Source organism: Papilio machaon, chromosome 15, assembly GCF_912999745.1.
Source record: "Papilio machaon chromosome 15, ilPapMach1.1, whole genome shotgun sequence".
Classification (NCBI taxonomy): Eukaryota; Metazoa; Arthropoda; class Insecta; order Lepidoptera; family Papilionidae; genus Papilio; species Papilio machaon.
This window is the reverse complement of record NC_060000.1, coordinates 4,898,374-4,920,363: the sequence shown is the minus strand read 5'-3', so window position 1 is coordinate 4,920,363 and position 21,990 is coordinate 4,898,374. Positions and strand designations below refer to the sequence as shown.

At 33.5% G+C, this 21,990-nt stretch overlaps 3 protein-coding genes across 9 annotated transcripts in view; all 3 read left to right on the top strand.

Moving 5' to 3' along the window:
* LOC106712160 (dual 3',5'-cyclic-AMP and -GMP phosphodiesterase 11) overlaps positions 1–4,803 on the top strand; it is a 139,801-nt gene extending 134,998 nt beyond the window's left edge. For all 7 annotated transcript variants that reach the window (XM_045681311.1, XM_045681312.1, XM_045681310.1 and 4 more), the window contains 6 exons: positions 1,342–1,596; positions 1,978–2,087; positions 2,392–2,580; positions 3,036–3,273; positions 3,684–3,767; positions 3,882–4,803. In XM_045681311.1, coding sequence (XP_045537267.1) covers positions 1,342–1,596; positions 1,978–2,087; positions 2,392–2,580; positions 3,036–3,273; positions 3,684–3,767; positions 3,882–4,202 — 1,197 coding nt within the window. In that variant the 3' untranslated portion in view covers positions 4,203–4,803. The remainder of the gene's footprint in view (positions 1–1,341; positions 1,597–1,977; positions 2,088–2,391; positions 2,581–3,035; positions 3,274–3,683; positions 3,768–3,881) is intronic.
* Positions 4,804–8,188: 3,385 nt separating this feature from the next.
* Positions 8,189–8,945, top strand: LOC106712146. The gene has a single exon (XM_014504598.2). The coding sequence runs from the start codon at positions 8,250–8,252 to the stop codon at positions 8,928–8,930; it is 681 nt and encodes a 226-aa protein (XP_014360084.2). The 5' UTR covers positions 8,189–8,249; the 3' UTR covers positions 8,931–8,945.
* A 721-nt stretch (positions 8,946–9,666) lies between these two features.
* On the top strand, positions 9,667–10,464 carry LOC106712179. Its single transcript, XM_014504661.2, has one exon. It carries the CDS (start codon positions 9,713–9,715, stop codon positions 10,388–10,390), a length of 678 nt encoding a protein of 225 aa, XP_014360147.2. The 5' UTR covers positions 9,667–9,712; the 3' UTR covers positions 10,391–10,464.
* The last annotated feature ends 11,526 nt before the right edge of the window (positions 10,465–21,990 follow it).

The window sequence follows — 21,990 nt, the reverse complement described above, 5'->3', positions numbered from 1 at the left end:
GAACTATTATCTAGTACATCTTAAAAATAAAGTATCGTATAAACTATAGGAGACTATTTTTTGCACGCGAATCTGTTGGCGCGGAATTAAAAAAAAGTTAATGTGTTCTAGACTATTTTTTGATCTTCGCAAAATTTCAGCGAGCCGTTGAACCGTTCTGGAGATACTTTCACCAGATCCAAACTTTCACATTTATAATATTAGTAATTAGAAAGATATATGGATTTATTTGTATTTCTTTGCTTCCACTGATGAATGAATTGATCGCAATAATTTGCCATCTCCTTAATTTTCCTAAATAATAACAGTCGAAATTCAACTTTATGTGCCCATATTTTAGGGTTTGATATTTAGAAATCGGTAACACATGAAGTCAACGCCATCTTGTAAAAAAAAAATAGAAGTCTAAAATAGATTTTAATTAACGAAACTTCGATTCAATGCCGCTGACCAATTATCCAGGCGAAACGTCAAAGCGCCGCGTCAATTACTAACAACCTCACTCTTAATTGCTTTCAGAGTTACGTCAACGTCAAATATTCAATGTGCAGTCATTTTTCAATTCATTGTTTTTGATTACCGGTTTTTAAATTTTGATGTATTACAAGATTTTTAGTGACATTGGTGATGAATGATGAAATGCGTTATAACAATTACAACCATCATCTGTTCAGTATACGTCCCCAATGAGGGGCTCGGAGTCTACCCAAAGTCAAGGGTGACTAGGCCATAGTCAATCACACTGGACAAGTGCCACATAGCTACATCGCTTCTTAACAATCTGATTATTTTTTTAATTTCTCTTCAAAACCTTACTAATATTAAGTTTTTGAAGAGAAATTCTAGAGAGATAGTCTTACTAATATTTAAAATGCGAATATTTAGATATATGGACGGAGGGATGGATTTTTGTTAGAAGGTATCTCCAAAACGGATCTTGCTGAAATTTGGCATAGATGTAGAACATTGTCTGGACGAACAAATAGGCTAATAATTAAGTGAGGCGACAGATAGTATAATAAAATTAACTTTATAAAACTAAAGCAGTTGCCCGCGACTTCGTCGTCGTACGGAGTTAAAAAAATCTAGTAAATATACAATAGTTTATGTCACCCGGGGATAGTGTAACTTTTCCAACAATGAAAGAATGTTGAAATTTCGGAGCCTATTCAATACAAACAAACAAACAATCAAATCTATCTTCTTTATAATATAGTATATGTATATGCAGTTACGCTTGTATTGTCACATATTGTCATTCCTCTCATTAACGTTGAAAAAAAAAAACGGAGACACGTCACTGTCACTGCATTCTAAACCCAACAATTTATTTATTTTCAGACGTTACGGATACCATCATCAGTGCACTTTAAGCTACACGAACTGGAATTCGATGACATCGACCTATCGGATGAGGACACATTACTCGCGTGTCTGCGCATGTTCCTAGATTTGGACTTCGTGGAACGATTTCATATCGAGTACGGCGTGCTGTGCCGCTGGCTGCTCAGCGTCAAGAAGAACTACCGCAATGTGACCTACCACAACTGGCGGCACGCCTTCAATGTCGCTCAGATGATGTTCGCTATATTGACTGTGAGTATATTGCTTTGTTACATGGATAAATTGTTTATCTCATGTTAAGACCCCTTTTTCACTAAGCAACTAATCGCGCGGCCCGCGACTGATTTTATAGTAGTAGCTACCGCGTTAGTGGAAATGTATAGTAAGGATTGTTAGAAGTATTCTACCTCTAATTCGAAAGGTTTTTCTTTACAATGATCAGTGATTTAGTGATAACCCACAGGTTGATCAAAACATCGATAGCAACTAAGTTTGTCTTTGTTTCAAAATTTGCTTCAAAAACAATTTTAACTTAGGTGACTCTAAATACATTAGAAGTCTCATTTGAATGAAAAGAAAGCCTTAAAAGAATGTCTGATCAATATTGTAATGGTTAATGTGTGAACATTACAGGAGACGCAGTGGTGGAAGATCTTTGGTGAGCTGGAGTGCCTCGCGCTGATTATCGGCTGCTTGTGTCACGACCTCGACCATCGGGGGACCAATAATTCCTTTCAAATTAAGTTAGTTTCAATCGCATACATTTGATAAAGTCCAATATTATAGTTTTTACAGAAGAAGAACAAATCAAACAAGCAAAAGATAAGATAAATTTTCTTACAAATCTGTTAATTTAATTACTCGTGCAATTTGTCAAATATCTTGAAAAATTAAAAAAATTGTCAAGAATATTTGTTTGTAGGATACATCTTCACTCAAAAATTGCTCGATTTAAGGTTTCAAAACAATTTGAAAAAAAAAATTATTCAAAATTTTATTTTTTCGTTATAGCCTCTATATGCAAATATATTCTCGTATAATTTCCAGGGCATCATCACCTCTCGCACAGCTGTACTCTACATCAACAATGGAGCACCATCACTTCGATCAGTGCCTCATGATCCTCAATTCTCCCGGCAACCAGATCCTCGCAAACCTCTCCTCCGACGACTACGAGCGCGTTGTTAAAGTTCTAGAAGATGCTATACTCTCCACAGATTTGGCTGTTTATTTCAGGTATAATTTTACTTTTAAATAGTTTCTGCAAAGAGTTAAACGGTTGCTATGTTCACGAAGATGAAAATTTTCCACGTTAACTTTTCTAATATCTAACTTCAATAATATTTTTGTTGTCATAACAGTAATTTTAGTATCAGAAGTTATTATTACCTACTGCTTTAATCATACAATCTTTTTTTTTATATTCTATTATGCTTAGGGGTTACATTTCAGAGTGAATTAACCCAAAAAAAAAAAAAAAAAAACGCTATCTGTCGCTCGCGATTCCGTCTATTCGGAATTAAGAAAAAAGCTTAATTAAGTCGCCTATCTGTTCTCCCATATCATATTCTTCACCTATACTTAATTTCATCGAGATCCATGTAGCTGTCCCGGAGATAAATTACTATTAATCCATACATCCATACAGCCGTATTTGTTATATAAGTAAGATTTGTAACATGTGTTCTCAGCAAGCGCACAGCATTCATCGAGTGTGTGCGGAGTGTGGGGAGTGTGGGGAGTGTGGGGAGCGCGTGGGGTGAGTGCGGGGAGCGGCGCGGGTTGCTGCGCGCCATGCTCATGACCGCGTGCGACCTCGCCGCCATCACCAAACCCTGGCCCGTGGAGCGCCGCGTTGCAGCACTAGTCGCCGGGGAGTTCTTCAGACAGGGAGACCTCGAGCGACACAACCTCAACCTCACACCCATCGTAAGTCCTTGTTATAATACAACTGTTATATCTCGGTGCGTCCGTAGCTCAGGGGTTCACTTGCAATCTTGCATGGGTTCGAATCCCGCCATGTACCAATGTGTTTTTCAATTTACATATGTACATTTAACCGACGTTCTTACTGTGAAGGAAAACATCGTGATGCTGCTCATATCTGAGAAGAAATTCAAAGATATGTTTGAAGTCAACCCGCACTTGGTCAGCGTGGTTGACTATGGCCTAGTCAATCCTAACTTAGGGTAGGCTCCGAGCTCCTCTGTGGGGACGTATAATGAGCTGATAATAATTATCTCTTCCTAAGCAAAAAATAATTATTGTAGCATAAGTTAAATTTATTTAAATAACTTTAGTAAAGAAAGAGGCTTAATAACTTAAAATAATCGTTTCAGGACATAATGAACAGAGATAAAGAGGACGAGCTGCCCGCCATGCAAGTAAAATTCATCGATACCATCTGTCTACCTATATATGAGGTAAATTTCTTTAACATTGGGTTGTTAGATATTTTATTTAATAGCAAAATGACGCGCCTGCTAAAAAAAATAGAAAAACGACTCAAATGTAACATTGCTATAATTTTTTGACAGGCGTTCGCAGTACTATCTCCAGCGCTACAGCCGCTGCTGGACAGAGTTAAGAGCAATCGAGCTCACTGGATCGATCTAGCAAACAACGATAAATCTTGCAAATTCGACTACGGCATGGAGAAGGAGAAAGAGGAAAGAAACGACAAATCCAGCGCCAGCTCGCACGAGGACGAACACGAAGACAGCAGCGGTGCGGGAAGTTTATCATCAGATACCAACTCTAAGTATGAACAACTCGAGAATCCAGTAGTCGGTCTTGTCTCTAACAACGCGCTAATGCCGCGAGAACCCAAGTTCTGTCATCTCAATGAACTGAATTGAACTCTGGCATTAAAAACTGAGTTGAATGCGATGTCTCAAAGAATTGAGTTTTATATTCTGGCATCATAATGTATAGAAATAATATTTCGTCATCTCAAATAGTTGAAATTATCGCGCTTATTCCGCAACGATTTGAATAAATGGCAACTCACTGAGTTGATAGCACCTCAGAGATGAAGTAATCTCGATAGTTGGTTCTAATTTAACGAATATAACCAAACTGAGGGTAGTTTAAAAAAATTTATAAACAGCATATAATTCGATAATTTATAACCAAATGTATCGTTTCGGTGATTACGTAAAATAGAGATGTCAAATCGTCCATAGAAAATTTTTGTAGTCGTAAGTTATTACGATTTACTAATCTACGTATGATTCCTATCATTTTTAACTATAGTGTGAAGGGACGTCGTAACACACTTAGTGTGTAAATCGACTTAAAAGGAATTGATTCTTCTAGAAATTAGACAATTAATAAATATAATAGATGATAAGGGCCATTATTACTAAAATAAACCGGCCTAAAAACATTGAAAGCTCATATCCAAGTTTTCATCCATCTTCCATCTTAATCGAAGGAATAGCAATGCATTTTTTTGTAGACAGAATTTTTAACTTTATCAATTAATAATTTCGCTAGCTATATTATAAACTGACGGAAAATTTAACCATTTCACGACATTTATAATATAGCTTGGATTATGATAATCTGATTTAATAAACATATAAATGTGTTGAAATAGTTCAATATTTCTTTATATATTTGTTCATATTTTGTACGCGACTCATATAATAATGATATTTTTCATTACATATGTAGTAGTTACACTTTTTACGAAGTAATTTCGTATTAACAACAGTATCGAATAGATAAAAATCACACTTTTCTTTGAACATTAAGTTTCTCAACAACATTTGTTGGGTTCACAAATGGGTCTGCTCGTCCAATGAAATACCACAACCACACAGAAGACAGGAGTCATGTAGAAGACACTAATGCCGGAGAACTAATTTTAGTCCATGTTTTCTTCCCATCTTTTTGTTATAAGGAACTTATGGGAAGGGGCAATGGATTTGACGGAGGAGTGACATGAGAAGGGCAAATATCCTCTACGTCAATTAAAGATAGGCATCTTCAATTATGGATTTCCACCGATCGCTTCGCTATTTCGGCGACTTCATGTGGTCGCTCGTTTGTCATCTTAAGTAAAAAAAATTACATCATTAGTCTATTCCTGCATCAACGATGATTTTCGTGTGAAACTATATTTAGTTGTAATTTTAACATGACTTTAAGATACGCTAACATCGTTAGAATGTAATCAATGTACCTTTTTATTCGCTTCATTCGTGAAACGACACTCGAGGTCTGAATGTCGTTACGCTTAGAAAATAAATGACCAAATACCAAAAATTCTTATATAGTTAGGATTTGTGCTAAATTATTGATTACTTGTTTCCAATTTCCAAATGAAAATAATTCTACCTTTTTGTTTTTTTTTTCGAGTATTGTGATGATAAGAGATTGAGTTAAGTTTATTTTTAATTGATTAGTATTAAGTAGTTTTGTTTGATTACTACTCGTGCACGATAACACGAGATCTGATGACGTCATAGCGACGTTTTTGTAACGCGCAATTCACGTGGTAGATTAGTCTGGGTACTAACGTAGTTTGTCACTGATGTAAATAGACGCAGGGTCTCATGTTATTCCGCACGCATAGTACAATTAGTTCTTGACTGACGTGCGCAGGCGCTGATTGTCTTATAAATAAAACAGCTAATATATTTGTATATTCACAATGGAATTTATAATACAGGAATTGTATAAAAAAATACACTTCTAAAGTGACAAATAACTTGTAAAAAAAAATAGTGTTCGATAGACAACTGTAGTTTAAATCCATGATATGCTTTAATTCAAAACTTTATCAATAAAATTTTATTTATAGCTTTAGTTGTAATGAAATAATTCTCTTCAATATTTCTTTCAATGTTCAATTAATTTTTGTTAATAAATTGAAGATTGTTTCGTCTCTCATCTTCACAGAACACATATGTGTTTTTGAATAGAGATTTTTATAATTTGTTCACTAACTGGAGGGAATTAACTAATACTTAATGTTTATAAATAAAAGAAATATTTAACAAAAATATTAATCACTGGTATAGTGTAGCAAACTTGATGGGAAAAAACGGGGGGAAAATCAAACTGAATCACAAGTACCCGGAATTTGATTTGGCACGTCGGAACTGAGCCTACTCTTCTATCCGACGTGCCAACTTAAAAGAGCCGGCTACTTAAATTTTAAATAAACGTCATAACGAGTTTGACATTACGTTATTTCTTCCGTTTTTTGAAGATTGTAAATCAATAAGTACTTATTTATATTACTGTTAATTCATAATTCAGTTTACAGTAGAACTCCACTGCACTCTTGTTATTTAATACATATTTTTGTCTCTGTTTTGTCATAACAATATGTATTATTGCAAAGGTTACAGCAGTGGAATTCTACTATTATTGGCAATCGGAACTGCATCCTCGCTATAATTTTAGTTTCAATAGGACATTTACGGCACCCGGTGCATTCATTCCAGTTTATTGTAAACACAATCGTTTGTGTCGTCTACTAACATAAAATTTAATATGTCAATTATAAAAAGTATGTCAAAATAAAACACCATTTCTCGGTCCAAAAATTGAAATAATTCTAACATTAATATTAACAATCACTTAAATCAAAATTTAGCCTCTCTTTTCATATTTTTAGATATAACCCGGAATCAGAATTAAGTAACGTTTCTCTTCTGTCGTAAAATATGACCAAATTGTTCCGTAAAAAATTATAAAAAAAAAATTCTAATTGGAATAATTCTCTCTATAAGCATTAGATTAAATTTAAAAAAAAAATCTCAAATTAATTGTGGTAATTAAATGTGTACAACGATAGTTATAAGATTGCTGTAAGTATTATTAGAATGTAATTAGAAATTTAATAGTTATAATTAACTAAATGACGTGTTGTATGCTGTGTGTGTGAATAATACGGAGGTTGTTTTGTTCCAAACAAAAATGTTATTTATTTATGATTAAACAATTTTTGAAGTACATATCGAGTTTCATTTGATTTTTTTTTAAAATTACAATCAAATAAAACAGACTGATTCACTGACGCAAGAAAAACTACAAAATATTTTTTATAAGAGAAGGGTAACACCAAGGTATTCATCGACATCCAAGCCTAGTAGCCAAGGTAGGACTACAAGGGGGTGGGGGGGGGATGAGGGCAGGTCTAATCCTCCGCCTCTGAATATGTCGTCGTTATCAATGTCATTATGTATGGGTATCATATTGAAATGGAATAAAATAAAACAGTTCTTTATAATCAATAAATAAATCTGGTGATGCATCTAAACAATAGACTTCCAATCTAAAGGACTTGGGCTTTGAAATTGTTTTTTTTTTATTTTAACTTTACATGTACATATCTGCTGCAACTTGGCGGTCCGTTGCTTGTTTGCCCTCTTCTCCTATAAAAAAAACTACCAAACCCTGCTGCTAACTACAATGTAGTTAATTATAATTGATTGAATTTTGATTTAAAAAAAAAAGTAAAAAAAAAATACTGTTATATTTTTATTTTATCAAAACATACATCAAAATGATCTTCACAAAAATGTCCAGAACTTGTTGGAGCCTATTATGATGGAAGTCTTACGGCAAGTGTTCAACCACTTTCTCATAATTTTTGTTACGTTTGGAATAATTATGAAATTTTTTGTAATGTATGTACGGATTGTTGTATTTTTGCACCAAAGAGTGCATATATGTTGTGCACATTGGCACCGCACAGGTTTTATAACATGAAAAATAATGCTACGAAGTAGTTACATACTCTTTGAATATGAATACTTTTGACATTTAATACTGTCACAATACAAAATTAGTTAAATAACATTTCAGTAAGTATACATTTCACAAGAGTTTTATTAAAACGAATTTATTTTATAGTAATTTTTTTTAGAATTGTTTATTTAGTGACCATGCCTTTACTTGACATAACCAATCCTGCGGTTATTATATTTCTTATTGAAAATTATGAGAAGGAAAATCGTTTGCGTCTTAATTGGATACATAAGCACCGTGAACAAATCCAGCAAGCGGCGACTCTCAACAGGGAACCGACTAATTACTACGAAACTGATGTGATCGCGCACAATATGATAGTAGGGATGGCCACGACCACCAGAGACCATATCGTATCCGGATACAACAGGAGGAAAACTCCTCTACGCGATGCAGTTTTCGTGCCCGGAGTTAAAGATTTACGTCACGGCCATTCCATTGTAGACGTTGGTCTGGGTGATCCGAAAGATGATTCAAGACTCAAAAGAGCAGACGATGATCTATCAATAGATCCAATAATGCGTCCCGTCGATCCTAAAGTGAATAAAATCATATATAAACCGAGACCGGAATTTGGAAGGAATAGATATCTTGAAACACGATCAAAGACGTGGCCAGAGAAGAAATACTATTTCTCCGAGTGTTCTAATTGGGATTATGGATGGCGAATGAAGGATAGCTCTTTGCACCAGAAGCCGTTGTATGGGCGGTGCTGGCACCTTCATAGAGCGGTGCGCACTCGAGTCGGGCCACAACCAGACCCACCCTACTATAAGTCATCTGATCCACCCGGCCCCACTAAGTTTGTTAGCATATAGTCATATTTTGGAACACTGGCCATGTAAAATCTTATTTTTTGGATATTCTAATGAAATAAAAAAAATATTTTTTTTAATCCAAATCTGCATGAAGTCTTTTTAAATTTAACATTGTCGAATTATTAAATAATGCCCTTGCCATGTGTAATTCTATTCTGTTTATCTAATGTTCCAACCAAAAAAAAAAATTCACAATAATTACGGGCTTAATTTTTTGTAGAAAAACTTATTTGAAAAACCAAATTGACTTTGCCTATGGTGTGAATAAGATTTAAATTTCATAATTAAGTATACATACATACAAAAATACGAACATAAGCACATACATAAATAACACATCGGCGAAAACTGTACCCTCAGTGAAATAAATAACTCTGAAAGCGAACTGTGGATGCCGTAGGTAGTCAAAGTCTGTTTATACCCGTTGGCTATTCGATTTAATTTTGAATCTTATTACAATACATTAGAGTTTACCTGTATATTCACAGCACAGTATTGCAGATTTTTTTTTTTAATTTCCAAGAGCGCCGCATGAATAAATGACATTTAATGACGCGAGCCCGAAATACCAGTATTGCGAATCTTTTGGAACGCGACAACGGTGTGTCAAGTGAGTATATACTTTTACATTACTTTTTGTAATTGATCGTTTCAGACGAAAAAATAATTGTTTTGACATTCTATACTGTCACATTAAAATAATTGAATCAACAACTTTTTTTCTTGATTTGCGTACACTCGACAAGGGTTTGCATTAAAAAGTAGTTTCCATTTAGTTTAAAATGCCTTTGCTTGATATAACTAACCCGGCCGTGATAAGATATCTTATTGAAAGCTACGAGAAAGAAACTTTATATCGTGTCAATTGGGTGGAAAAGCATTGGAAGCGAATAGAGAAAGCTGCAACTCTACAGAGGGAACCGACAAATTACTACGAGACCGATGTGCTCGCGCACAACATAGCCTCGGGGATGGCCATGACCACCAGAGACTTTATCGCATCTGGTTATAACAGAATGAAATGCCGTGATCCGAATACAAACGTCCAGAGACTTAAAGATTTACGCCACGGCCATTTCATTGTAGACGTTGGTCTGGGAGATCCGAAACAGGATCCGAGACTCGTAAAGTCAGACGATGAACTCAAATCAGATCCAATTATGCGTCCCGTCGATCCTGAAGTGAATAAAATCATATATAAACCTACACCTGAATATGGAAGGAAACTGTATCTTCACACACGTGCCAAGTTATGGCCGGAAAAGAAATACTATTTTCCAGAATGTTCTAACTGGGATTACGGATGGCGAACGAGAGATAGCTCTATGCACCAGCCGTCGTTTTATGGGAAAGTCGAGCATCTAAATCGAACGCAGCGATCACGAGTGGGGCCCCAACCGGATCCTCCGCACTACAAGTCGCCTGATCCGCCAGGTCACACTAAGTTTGATAGTGTATAAGTAAGAGCTTTGTTTTAGGAAACGGATCCTATTTTATTGGCCGATTTAGGTTAAAGATCTATACTTAAGTCATTTTTCCAGGCACACCGCACAAAATGTAGGTGCTTTTATTTGTTTAAGTTATATTTAAACTACGAGTTAACCTATAAGATTTTTAGTTTTTACTGACATCAATCCTAAGAAGGGTCAAGCCTGCCAAGTCACAAATTTTATGCATAGTCTGTATTAAGAATATTGATTTAGGTTTACGTGCTACTTCATAGAAAATAATAAGACTAAACGAGGACATTTGTAAAGTAAAGAATAGTGTTTGACTGGTAATGTTATTTAATTATTGTTGTCAACAAAGAGTTGAGTATCCTTTGATCGAAAGGTATATTGAGATTTGATGTGATTGAGAAGAAAATGAGATATTTACGAATTAGGAATTTAGCTTAAAATAATTAGATATTGGCGCTCAAAATGTTTATACAACTTGTCTGGAAATTAAGCGTACAACGGCAAATGCGTTGAATTGTTATATATTAACTGTCGCACGTGATCTCGTCCGCTCGGATATTGAAAAAAACTTAATTACTATCCTGTGTATTCTTCCAGACATGTTATACATCCATTTCAAATTTCAACGAGATCCGTTGGGCCGTTCTGGAGATACCTTGTAACAAACACATCTAAATTCTCGCATTTGTAATATTACTAACTGTCGCTCGCGGCTTCGTTCGCGCGGAATTAAAATTTTTACTTAGATAGATTTTAATTTTAGTTTATGTTCTAGGTGTCTAATATTATGATTTAACATTTTTTTTTACTTATGTTAATTTCGTTTCTTGCCTTATTTTCATTTTTTTTACTAAACTTGTAGGTTTTAATTGAGTTACGATACCGGAAAATTTATCATTTCATTTATATTTCTTATATCATCGTCGTTTTTATATAGTATTTTTAATCTAAGAAATTGTTTTCTTTACAAGTAAGTAACAAATAACGTTTGAAGAAGATTTAGGCCTTTAAGAAAAGAGTATTCACCTCTCTTCCTAAAGGCCGGCAACGGCTCGTATGCCCTTAAAAATAAAAAATAAACCAAATAATGTATGATGATTTATAGTCAGATAAAAATGTTTTGTTTTGTTAATATTTGATAGGCGAAACATTAAAATATTCCTTATGCTAGATAGTCGCAGTTCCCGCTGATATTTATCTATCAATAACAATGCGCATGTCACTCTAAAACGTTACTTACTCTTTCATACAAGTCTATAAAAAAGGGACAAAAGATAACCTCAAATGTACTTACGCACGCGCGTTACCGCTTTGAAAGTAGAAATTTATATATTTTTACAAGTTCACCCTAGTCGCCAGTGAACTACGCATTTTAGCCGTAATGCAGTGTAAATAATTTAATAAATATTAACGTTAGTTACTAGTAGTATGTAAACTAAATTAAGAATCTAAATGAATTCCTTATCTAGTAAATATCGTGTATTAATTCTGTGTAAACAATAGTGTAAAAATAATTTTAAGTGATTTAGTACGACTTAAACGCAGATTTTTCATCAGAATAAGTAAGTACTTGTGAGACTCCGAAATATATTGGATTTATTCATATTTATGTTCCCTGTTTGATTACGACTGTGCTTTAAATCCTCGTCGTCATCACTTTATTTGTAGTTTAATTATTTTATCTCTTAATAAACTTTATATTTATGTTTTTTTTAATATATCCGAAACCATACTGTAAATTTTAAAAAATGTGAACATTATTTTTCATTCGATTATATTGTTTTCTACCAGTATGCTAGACTGTTAATAAATAAATATTGAATGACGTAATAACTACGATCAGTCCAATTTCCCAATACTCGCACCCTCCTGTTATAAAGCAGGTGGCGTGATATAGGTTACACCCCTAAGTATAGATCCGTCGGTCACGTTTCCGAATCGAGCTTTCATTCATGCGATGCTTTTTATTATTGTTAATTATGTATCGAAAAATTACGAATCTCTTACTACATATTATTGATATAATAAATAACATTTTATACTTTTTAATTTTACTTAGTTAAAATTCTATGGGTTACGACCATAATAACATATACTGTAATCCCTCACATTCTAGTTGAAAAAAAAAATGTGTGACTGCAGCTCATAACCTGCGGTTAAGCGGGCGGTCTTCTTACTAATCTTTCACCAAATTATAAATTGAGTAGATACATACAAAGCTCAATTGATAAGCGCTTGACCGCACCGAACAAAAATGTACTCATGCAGAATCGATCCCCGCCATGTACCAATGTGTTTTTCGATTTTTTTATGTCATATGTACATTTATCCGGCGTTATAACGATAAAGGAAAGCATCCTGATGAATACTGCACATATCAGAGAAGAAATCCTAACATATTTGTGAAGTCAACCAACATCCCTAAATTTGGGTAGACACCTAGTCCCTCTATGAGGACGTATAATGAGCTGACATCGACGACGAAATTGGTTACGAAATTCTGCTTTGTCTATATCCTGCTTTTCTTTTTAAAATTTATCTAACTCAATTTTTTTTCATAATTTTTAACTTTTGCATTGCAACGCATACATAGTATATACATGATATACTATCAATTAATTCGCTGTAATTCTCAAAAACTAAATTCTCACTCATACAAAGTTTTCAAATATTATGTTTTTGTGACGTTGTTAACCTATGGGTCAACTCTATATTATCTTTCGACGTCAAAAAAATTAAGCAAATTGTGAACAGAAAAGCTAGTTTTTGGTTTGATTTTTTTAGATAGTTCTCCCCTAGGACTCTATATATACTCGTGGCCTTACGTTAATAACTTATTATTTAGGCATAGCAACTTACGAAAATATTTCCTCTGACTAATGTGAAATATTTTCGTAAGTTGCTATGCTTAAATAATAAGTTATTAACGTAAGGCTACGAGTATATATAGAGTCCTAGGGGAGAACCATCTAATCAAACCCCACATAATCCTGTCTTCCCTCCAATCTTTCGAAGATTTCCAAAAAGGGAGAGAAAAATGTGTACTATTTAAGGAACCATAAATGATGGTTGGGTATTTTTCAAAGCTAGAAACTGTTATAGGGTCTTATCAGTTGGTCACTAATTCTTGTTTTGCGAAAATAATTTCTACTAAAAGCGTTTTGTCATGCGACTATTCTGTCAAGATATTTATTTTAAAGACCACGTTCTAATTTTCTACTGGCTCCAATTCTAATGTAATTCCAGAAATGCCCTCATAAAAAAGATTTAGAGATTCCCACGTGTTCTTCCTGCCTATTCAATTCAGCCAAAAGTTGAAGACATAAGGCCATTATGGAGGCGAATTCACAAAGTTTTTAGTCAGCCGTCGGGGAATTTTAAACGCGCACAATAGTGCGCGTTTGTTATATTTACGCAATTAAAGAATATTTTTCTGACTATAACTCCTAAAATTATGAGAAATCATACACAAATGAATGTAATTCATGTATGATGAAACATAATTATGATTTACAAAAAATCATAGAAAAAAAATAGCAAAAACTAAGTAAGCAAGTTTTTCCTGTTGTTACCGTCTACTGCCAAAATATTGAGATAGCAAGTTTTTGCTGAATAGAACTGGCGTCTCGGTAGCAGAAACTTGCTGGTACAAAATAATTTTGCAAGCTTATAGTAAACAAGTTCTCTTGATTTAAAATATTCTTACGTACTAAGTTAAACCAGTACTTAACTACAGCTTGTCTTACAATTAACACGTGTGTTAAATACTGTTAACTTATTGTATCCCTAATTGTATATGAAATAATTTTAAAATATTTAACTTTTCTAATCTTTTTTTTTTATTTTTTTAAGGTTCAAATCTAATCAAGATAGTGTGTGTCATCTTTCACAATGTTGAAATGTAAGTATATCGTTTTATAAATATTAATTTATCCATTAAGAGCCTATTTCACAAAGTCCAAGTAAAGCTAGAAGACGATTGACAAATAAGTTCCAAGTAGCTTAATCTTGGACATTTTTAAACAGGTCCTTAGTAACTAAATCGAAATTTTTGTATCATCATAGTTTTCCGTTGCCTGTACAGTTTGTACAAAAATTATATTGCTTTCTTCGTCGTCTTCTATAGGAATTTCGGCAGAGAAAACCCATTGATTAAATATTATCAATTGTGACATGCAGTGAGTGGAAAGTTACACGTTTAATTTATATATACATACACATATCTTATAACGATATACGTTACTTTTAAAGGGAAAGTAAATGTATTTGAAGGGAAACTAAAAGGAAATGTCGGTTCGATTTGGCAAAACTACATGGACTACGATTTATAGATGCGAAATTCCTTCTAGGATTAAGTGTCATAACCTTTAGGTGCTTAGTTGTAGCAATAAGAGAGAGAGAGACGTGTATAATCTCTTGCTGCTTCTCTGTGTTACGGGTGTTTGCAAATTACTTCCCAAAAAAAGCAGTGCCGTTTCAGGCGTGCAAACGTGATGTGAGTCGGGTGAGTCGCTTTTGATTTCAAGTCTCGGCAGAGATCGCTGGTCAATGCACTTTGAGCACGAGGTTTGTGGGTCACAGCGGCCGGACCGACACTACCTACATTATATGTCGCCAAGATATACATGTACTGAATATGACAAAATAATGACCTTTTTTGGCACACATCCCTTCGCATCTAAAGCTACGCGTACTTTAGTGATCAATATAATTACATGTAAGCTTATTTCCATATTTCTAATATTTTTCCCGATACTTTAGTATGTATGATATATATGCGTGCTGTAGGTATGATAAAATGTTCTTCCAATAAAATATCAGGATCGTCAGATTAAAATTTACTCAAGAATCGTCAGTCAAAATATTACCAGCACTCAAATTATGATTACTAGATCTTCGGTAATAAGTACACGGGTAAAATGCATGTTATTTGGTAACAAAATTACATTTATTACATCGTTAAAGATGTTAAAATTTTAATTGCGTAAGTACTTTTTATAAAAGGCAAATTTGTTCGTTCAATTATAACAAGGAAAGATTTTATTGTTTGCATTAAATAGGCTCCTAAACCATTAAACTAAGTAAAAAAATCTTTCACTGTGGGGAAGCTACACTATCTCCGAGTTACATAGGCTATATTTGTTTCTGGATTTTTTTGATTCCGTGCAGACGAAGTCGCGGGCAACTGCTAGTGTAAAAAAAATCACTTGAAAAAAACTTCACAGATCAAAATGTTTTTCAGTCATCAACACTTTCATCACCGATAAAGAATTTCCGATTGTAACATGTGATCTTACACTGACTATTCCGTAACCCACTTGAATATTGAAGTTTTAATACATTATATATAACAAAATTATGATTACCCATTTATCGTCAAATAACTTTAATGATTTTTTCTTAGTATTGTGTAAATAATTACCGTAATATTTTTGCATCTGGACACTAAGTTAATTGCTAATTAAATTATAACAACCTATCGCCAGTTATAAGCTTAGCATCTAAGTGCGAAAGCAATTTAAAGTTCCGGTTAACTTCACAGCACGTGCTAATATACTACAAACATAAATCTTTTAAAGTAGGTAAACTTACTTTCATAAGTTAGTTTTAAGTTTTTATGTAATGTTATAATTATCGTATTGTTCCACAGATAACTAACTAAAATTAGTTATGTACCTGATTCTCTTATTCATTTAAGTTTTTAAACTATGTTGCCAATTTATTTTGGTTTAGGAAATAGGAAATTTATGTAAAATCTGTGAATTACATTTCAAGTATTTCCCTGACTGTACCTTTAAATTCTTCTCTCCGTGAATATCCACTGTTAAAATAGATTTGATAATTTATAAATTTTCCATAAAATCCCACGGTTAAGTACAAGGTCAATTTTAACAGCTGTCGGAAGCAGCCATTGGTTTATAACCTATTACCCATTAGTAACTTACATAGTAGAACAAAACTGCGTACCTACACTTGTGCGGTAAAAATTATAGGAATGACTTTGGTTGCGGTCAGTTTTATAATATGTATTTCAAATTTCGAACGCCCGCATTGTCAGCCAGCGCTGTGGTATGTTTGTGGTAAACGGTAAAAATAATGGATACCTTTAATACTGACGTCCAATTTTTTTTAATATATTGTATTGGTCACTTTAATATATTCTAATTCCACGATTTACTAGTTTGATAAACTTCATCAGATGTTGAGTGCGTTGACCTCGCGGCATTGACTCCAGTCCTGCCTCACAACAGATATGATTCGATAGATAACTGTACTGATATTTTTTATCGTCAATAAATCGAGGCTATGCATTCGATTCGTGATTAAACTATTTTTTATTCTTATTGGCGAATCGATTTTATTAAAACACCGGCTAGTGGCGCCGCGGAATCGTTATCGGACGGAACATATCGATTTTTTCCATCATAGTACCGCTTTAACATTGTTCCTCTGAAATGATGTTTCGTGTTGATAATTAATGAGAATGAACGTTTTTTTTTTTGCTGAGACTTCCTGTTTTACGTGCCAACGGTGTCGGAAACGGTACATTTTTTATGATCTTCTCAAATTGGCGAAGGCACTTCCATAATTTTAAGTGCACTATAAACCAAAATGTTTGCGACGTGTATATGTATAGTAAATTGTACAATATAGAACAAATAAACAAAAAACACTTTTTAAAATACACAGCATTTCAAGTCAAAAATAATATTTCTCAGTCGAACAAGCTGTCACATTCTTTAGAACAACTTTAGACTGTATACTCTAACAATATTTTATAGTAAAACAAAACTTTTAAAATGGTGTTTACTCTTCTAATCTGGTCAATAACTGACACTAGATTATAGTCACTTATTACAAATACTATCATGTATACTCACAAAAATAATAAGTGCCATCACAGAATTTATCCGACAAATATTTTATTTTATATGTTAATATTTGATGTACGGATAAACCGTTAGTTTTTTCTCTGTGGTTGTACTATGGTATTGTTAAACAGATTGTCAATTATGAAATACAATAGGTACAATGGTCAGTGGGTTTTGTCCGATTATAGGTGATCTAGGTTACAAGGATCGCATTACTGATGGTAACACAATCCGACAGCGATACACCAACGACTTCGTAGTTGTCAAACAAAGATTTATAAACTAACAGTACTTGAAGGAGGCATAAACGTAATCAATTCGTTTTGAGTATTTAAAAACTATCACATTTAAAATTTTTGTCTATCTGTATGTCTGTCGCGCATGGCCGCGTTTTTCTGGATAATCTCCGGTACGGTAGGACCGATTATGACGGGACTAGGACGGGAAGGTAGCTGATGCACGCGGGCATTTTGTAGGATACTTTTTAATAAATTCTGCGCCGACGATGTCTCGGTCGATCGCTAGTTTAATAATAAGTGTTGAAATATGAAACAAAAAAAAACATCAAATCTGGTGTTATAAATGTCAATGGACCATTGGTTATTAGGTGATATGCTCGTTTGCCACTTCTTCGATAAAAAAAAACATTTGGTCTTCGTAACATACGAGTTTATCGGACATTACACACATTATAGTTTTTATTATACAAGTAACACATCTGTAAGGGCTTGATCTTTGACTGGATGCTTGTAGGTACGGCCGACTCCATCTTCCGATGTACTGTTACTCGACCCACTAACCGCGAATGAGAAGATTAATATTACCAGTCTGTGCACTCTATACTATTGCACACGACAACTTTGAATAGACTTATTTAAGATTTTATCTATGCAATAAATGTAAATAATGATGCAACTAGATTGTGATTTGTTGAAAGAAAAAAATGAAGATTTTGACTCGTTAAAGACAGGTTCATGTTCATTTTGTATGCAATAAAGAATATTTATTATAAAACATTTAATAACAGAAAAATAAAGAAACGAATCTATTATTTGCTATTTCTCTTACAATAGTTACGATATGAAATTTATGAATTATATCTCTATATCTTAATAAAAAGGAAATTAAAAACGATCCCTATTTCCAATTATAATGCGAAGAACAAAAAGCAAAAATGCTAAAATGCTCAGGTTCTGATGTCAGCTAACCTTCGAATCTGAATAAATCGGTCTATTGTTTAAAATTCTAAATCCAATAAGGGATTTAAAAGGAAAGAGGAATACTTTAATGATTGTGCAAAAATATAATATGTCATTGGATAATATTTGTCCACGTTTGGGTTATTATTGATATTTATATTATTTAGAAGTACGTTAAATAAAACTAAGAAAGTTTTAGTTAATGCATGTGATATATATCTTAACAGAATTAACGATATCAATTGTCGAATGTTAAGCGATGAATTGTAACATTTGGTAACTGTCAATAAATGGTGCATTAACGGTCACAATAATTTTATTTATGTTATAAATTATCGCAAACTTCAGTGGTAACAGAATACCCGATTTTGATAACAATCTCAATTTAATTGAGGATACGACAACTTTAACTTTAAATGTACTGTGTCTACTATAAATCATATATCCATTTATTTATTCAAATTGTGAACTTTTTCATTATCTATTTCAGTTTATTTATTTAGTCATTTATTTCAATTCTGGGTCCTTTCTGAGGTGCCTCCTCCAACCTTTTCCAAATGTCCCTATCTTTAATTTACCTGGTGGGCCTTTCAATTTGGTGGTTACTGCTGTCCACCTTCTGTCTGTGTAGCATGCGATGTGACCCGCCCATTATCACTTTATTGATAGTGTTGATATTGAATGATATCTTTGTTTTATCTTCGTATCTTCTCGCTTCGAACTTAAGCTTGTATATAAAACATAACTTATAAAACTATGGTAAAATAAAGTATGGTAACCAGGACATTTTAAAGAATGAAATTAGATCGTCTCATATAAAGAGACAAGAACTGCCAAAATCAACTTTTTCATCTTGTTTAAATTTTTTGTGTAAACAATTTTGTATAAACGTGACAAGTTGAAATGTTATCCTAGCTTAAATCAATAAAATTTATTTAACATATTATAATTTTAATTTTTTTTTTGGAATCGTACCCAGAAAATGAAAAACATCTTTTAGATGTTGATGAAATGACAACATTCTACTGGTATTGTAGAATCAAAATAATGCTTTCAAAATTCACTTCTTTACCTCATATTGGTGGAAGGAAAACTGTTTTTACTATAATTAATGTTAACTTAGTTTGTGTATCTTTAAGGTTCGCTTAACTAATAGCTTATGACACTCTATAATTATGTGTATTTTGTGTATAATAGTATAGCTTGCAAAAGTGGGCCAAATTTGCCTTGCTGTGTTCACTCAACAAAGCTTTAAGCTCGACCGGTTGATGGGTCATTGACCCCACAACCTACTGCTTGCTTACTCAGAATCAGAATGTATGGCCATTTCATTTAAATAATAATTTATTCTAGACATAGCTATCCTATCAAGATATATAAATATGCTTTCGCAAATCTGTTATTTACGTTTATGTTTTTGCAGTTTTAGCTTTTGAGTATAGAGTATTAGAGAATTTTCTACTTTTCCCCGATTGACAAAAAGGGTAATAATTCTGGTATTAAATAACTTTACTTTTTTTCAGGAATGATAATTTTATCATATAGTTAGGAAAACTCCATAAAATGGAGAAATCTTAAATTACAATTTTCGCTTTTGTTTTTTACCCCTAAGGGTGTGATATCATTTTTTTTGACGCCATCATAAACTATTTTCTGCCAAAAACATCAACAAGTGCAAATTAAAACTTCTGTTGAATTATAAATTCAACTTATCCTTACAACAAAGTAACACAACAGCTTACTTGGAAAACATAATGCATTGGAAAAAAAAACTGTCAATGTTTGTTCCTAGTATCAATTGAATAAGCATTGAAATAACTTGAAAACGTATATTAATTTTACGAGGCACTCATATCGCGGACTTTATGCCTAAGGTCATAAATCGCAGGCGGTAGCTTTCCTGTAAGTAAGCACTTCGACGGGTAAATATAGTTACATACAATATTTTGCTGACGTTAGAAAGATGGTAGTGATGGTTAAAGATTATAAAATGTAACCTTAAATATTATTTTATAATCAGTTAATAGAAATAATTGCTACATTGAATTTTCACAGATATGAAACATATAATATGAAACATGCTCCAATGCTAAAAATTTCAAACCTTTGCAAACACAACATGACAATAAATTGAACTGGTTATCTTTGTTTAGTCCTTTAAAGTTAAAATTAAAAGGTCTTATTTAATCAAAACTAAATCCTAGATCGATAAATTTGATTACGCAGTACATCACTAGAGTGCGACGATCGTACACGTAGCATCTGTAATGTACGTAACATGATGTGCCTACTAGTAATGGCAGGGCATGCGTCGGTTGCAGGGAACTGGCCGCAAGTTCAAGGCTGGTCGACTCCCGCTTCCCATTGCATGTGCATTGCATGTGCATACGCATTAATTCCGCTCACAACCGCGACTACCACCATTGTCTATCACTCGACAACTCGGTTCATTGACCTCATAAAGGATTAATGACACTACTGTAGGCGTTTATTGTAGACTTGCCCTTTTTTATTCCGCCAACTGCGATAGCGCGGTTGTTGAAATATTGAATCCTATAATCACTGTGACGATGAATTATAGTCACTTTATTGCGATCTCTGAGTGGCTGGATTGTTCGTCCCTTGGATCTAATCAATAGAAGAGACTTAACCTTTTTTAAGAAGAGAATTACGATTTTGTTATTTAAATACAAATATATTGAGGTCTATTGAATGTGCGACCGGTTCCAAAACAGCTATAGCAAAATGTTATAGCGTTAGCGGAGAGGAGAGGTCGTTTAAATTCTTTTCAATCCAAGACAATTGGATCCGACCATTTAAGGACCGTTGACCCTTTTTAGTAGACGGCCGCTTCTAAGGAATCTATTCTCAAAATTAAGTTTTATACCTTTTGGACGGGCAGAAAGCGAACATTCTATTGTGCTCAAATGCGTCTGCGCATTTATTTGTTTTTCTTTTTAATTTATTATCTCGATCAGAACTTGGACCTTGAGATTCTAACAAGAACAATGGCGCAGCTTAGAATTTCGCCGGAACCATAAACTTTTATTTATTTAGTGAACTTTTTTTTGTCAACACGATTTAAACTTTTTTATAACAATATTAGTATAAAACATTAACAACCTTTTTGTAAATAATTTGCTTCAGTAAAGGCGTTATTCAATTCAAATTATAACCTATGGACTTTGGTTATAAATTATAAAGGTACAGGCGCACAATCTGCTAATCAAAGCCATAATAGAGTCCCTTGTTCCACGAATAGGCCAAGAGTCATGTCACGAATGGAAAGTTGCAAGGGACTGTGACGCAAGCATTGCCCGCGTGACTATATGCACGCGCCTTTGTTTGACATACAGTTCCTTAAAATCGATAAATGTTACAACATTAACTATGCTCAATTTTGAACCTTAACTTTTGGGAATAAGGTATATTTTCGCTTTATCAAATATGAATAACTTAGCGGGTAGGGCTCCATTTACGATTTAATGGTTATGGATAGAAGCAGGTATAGTTTAGTGGTTAAAATCTT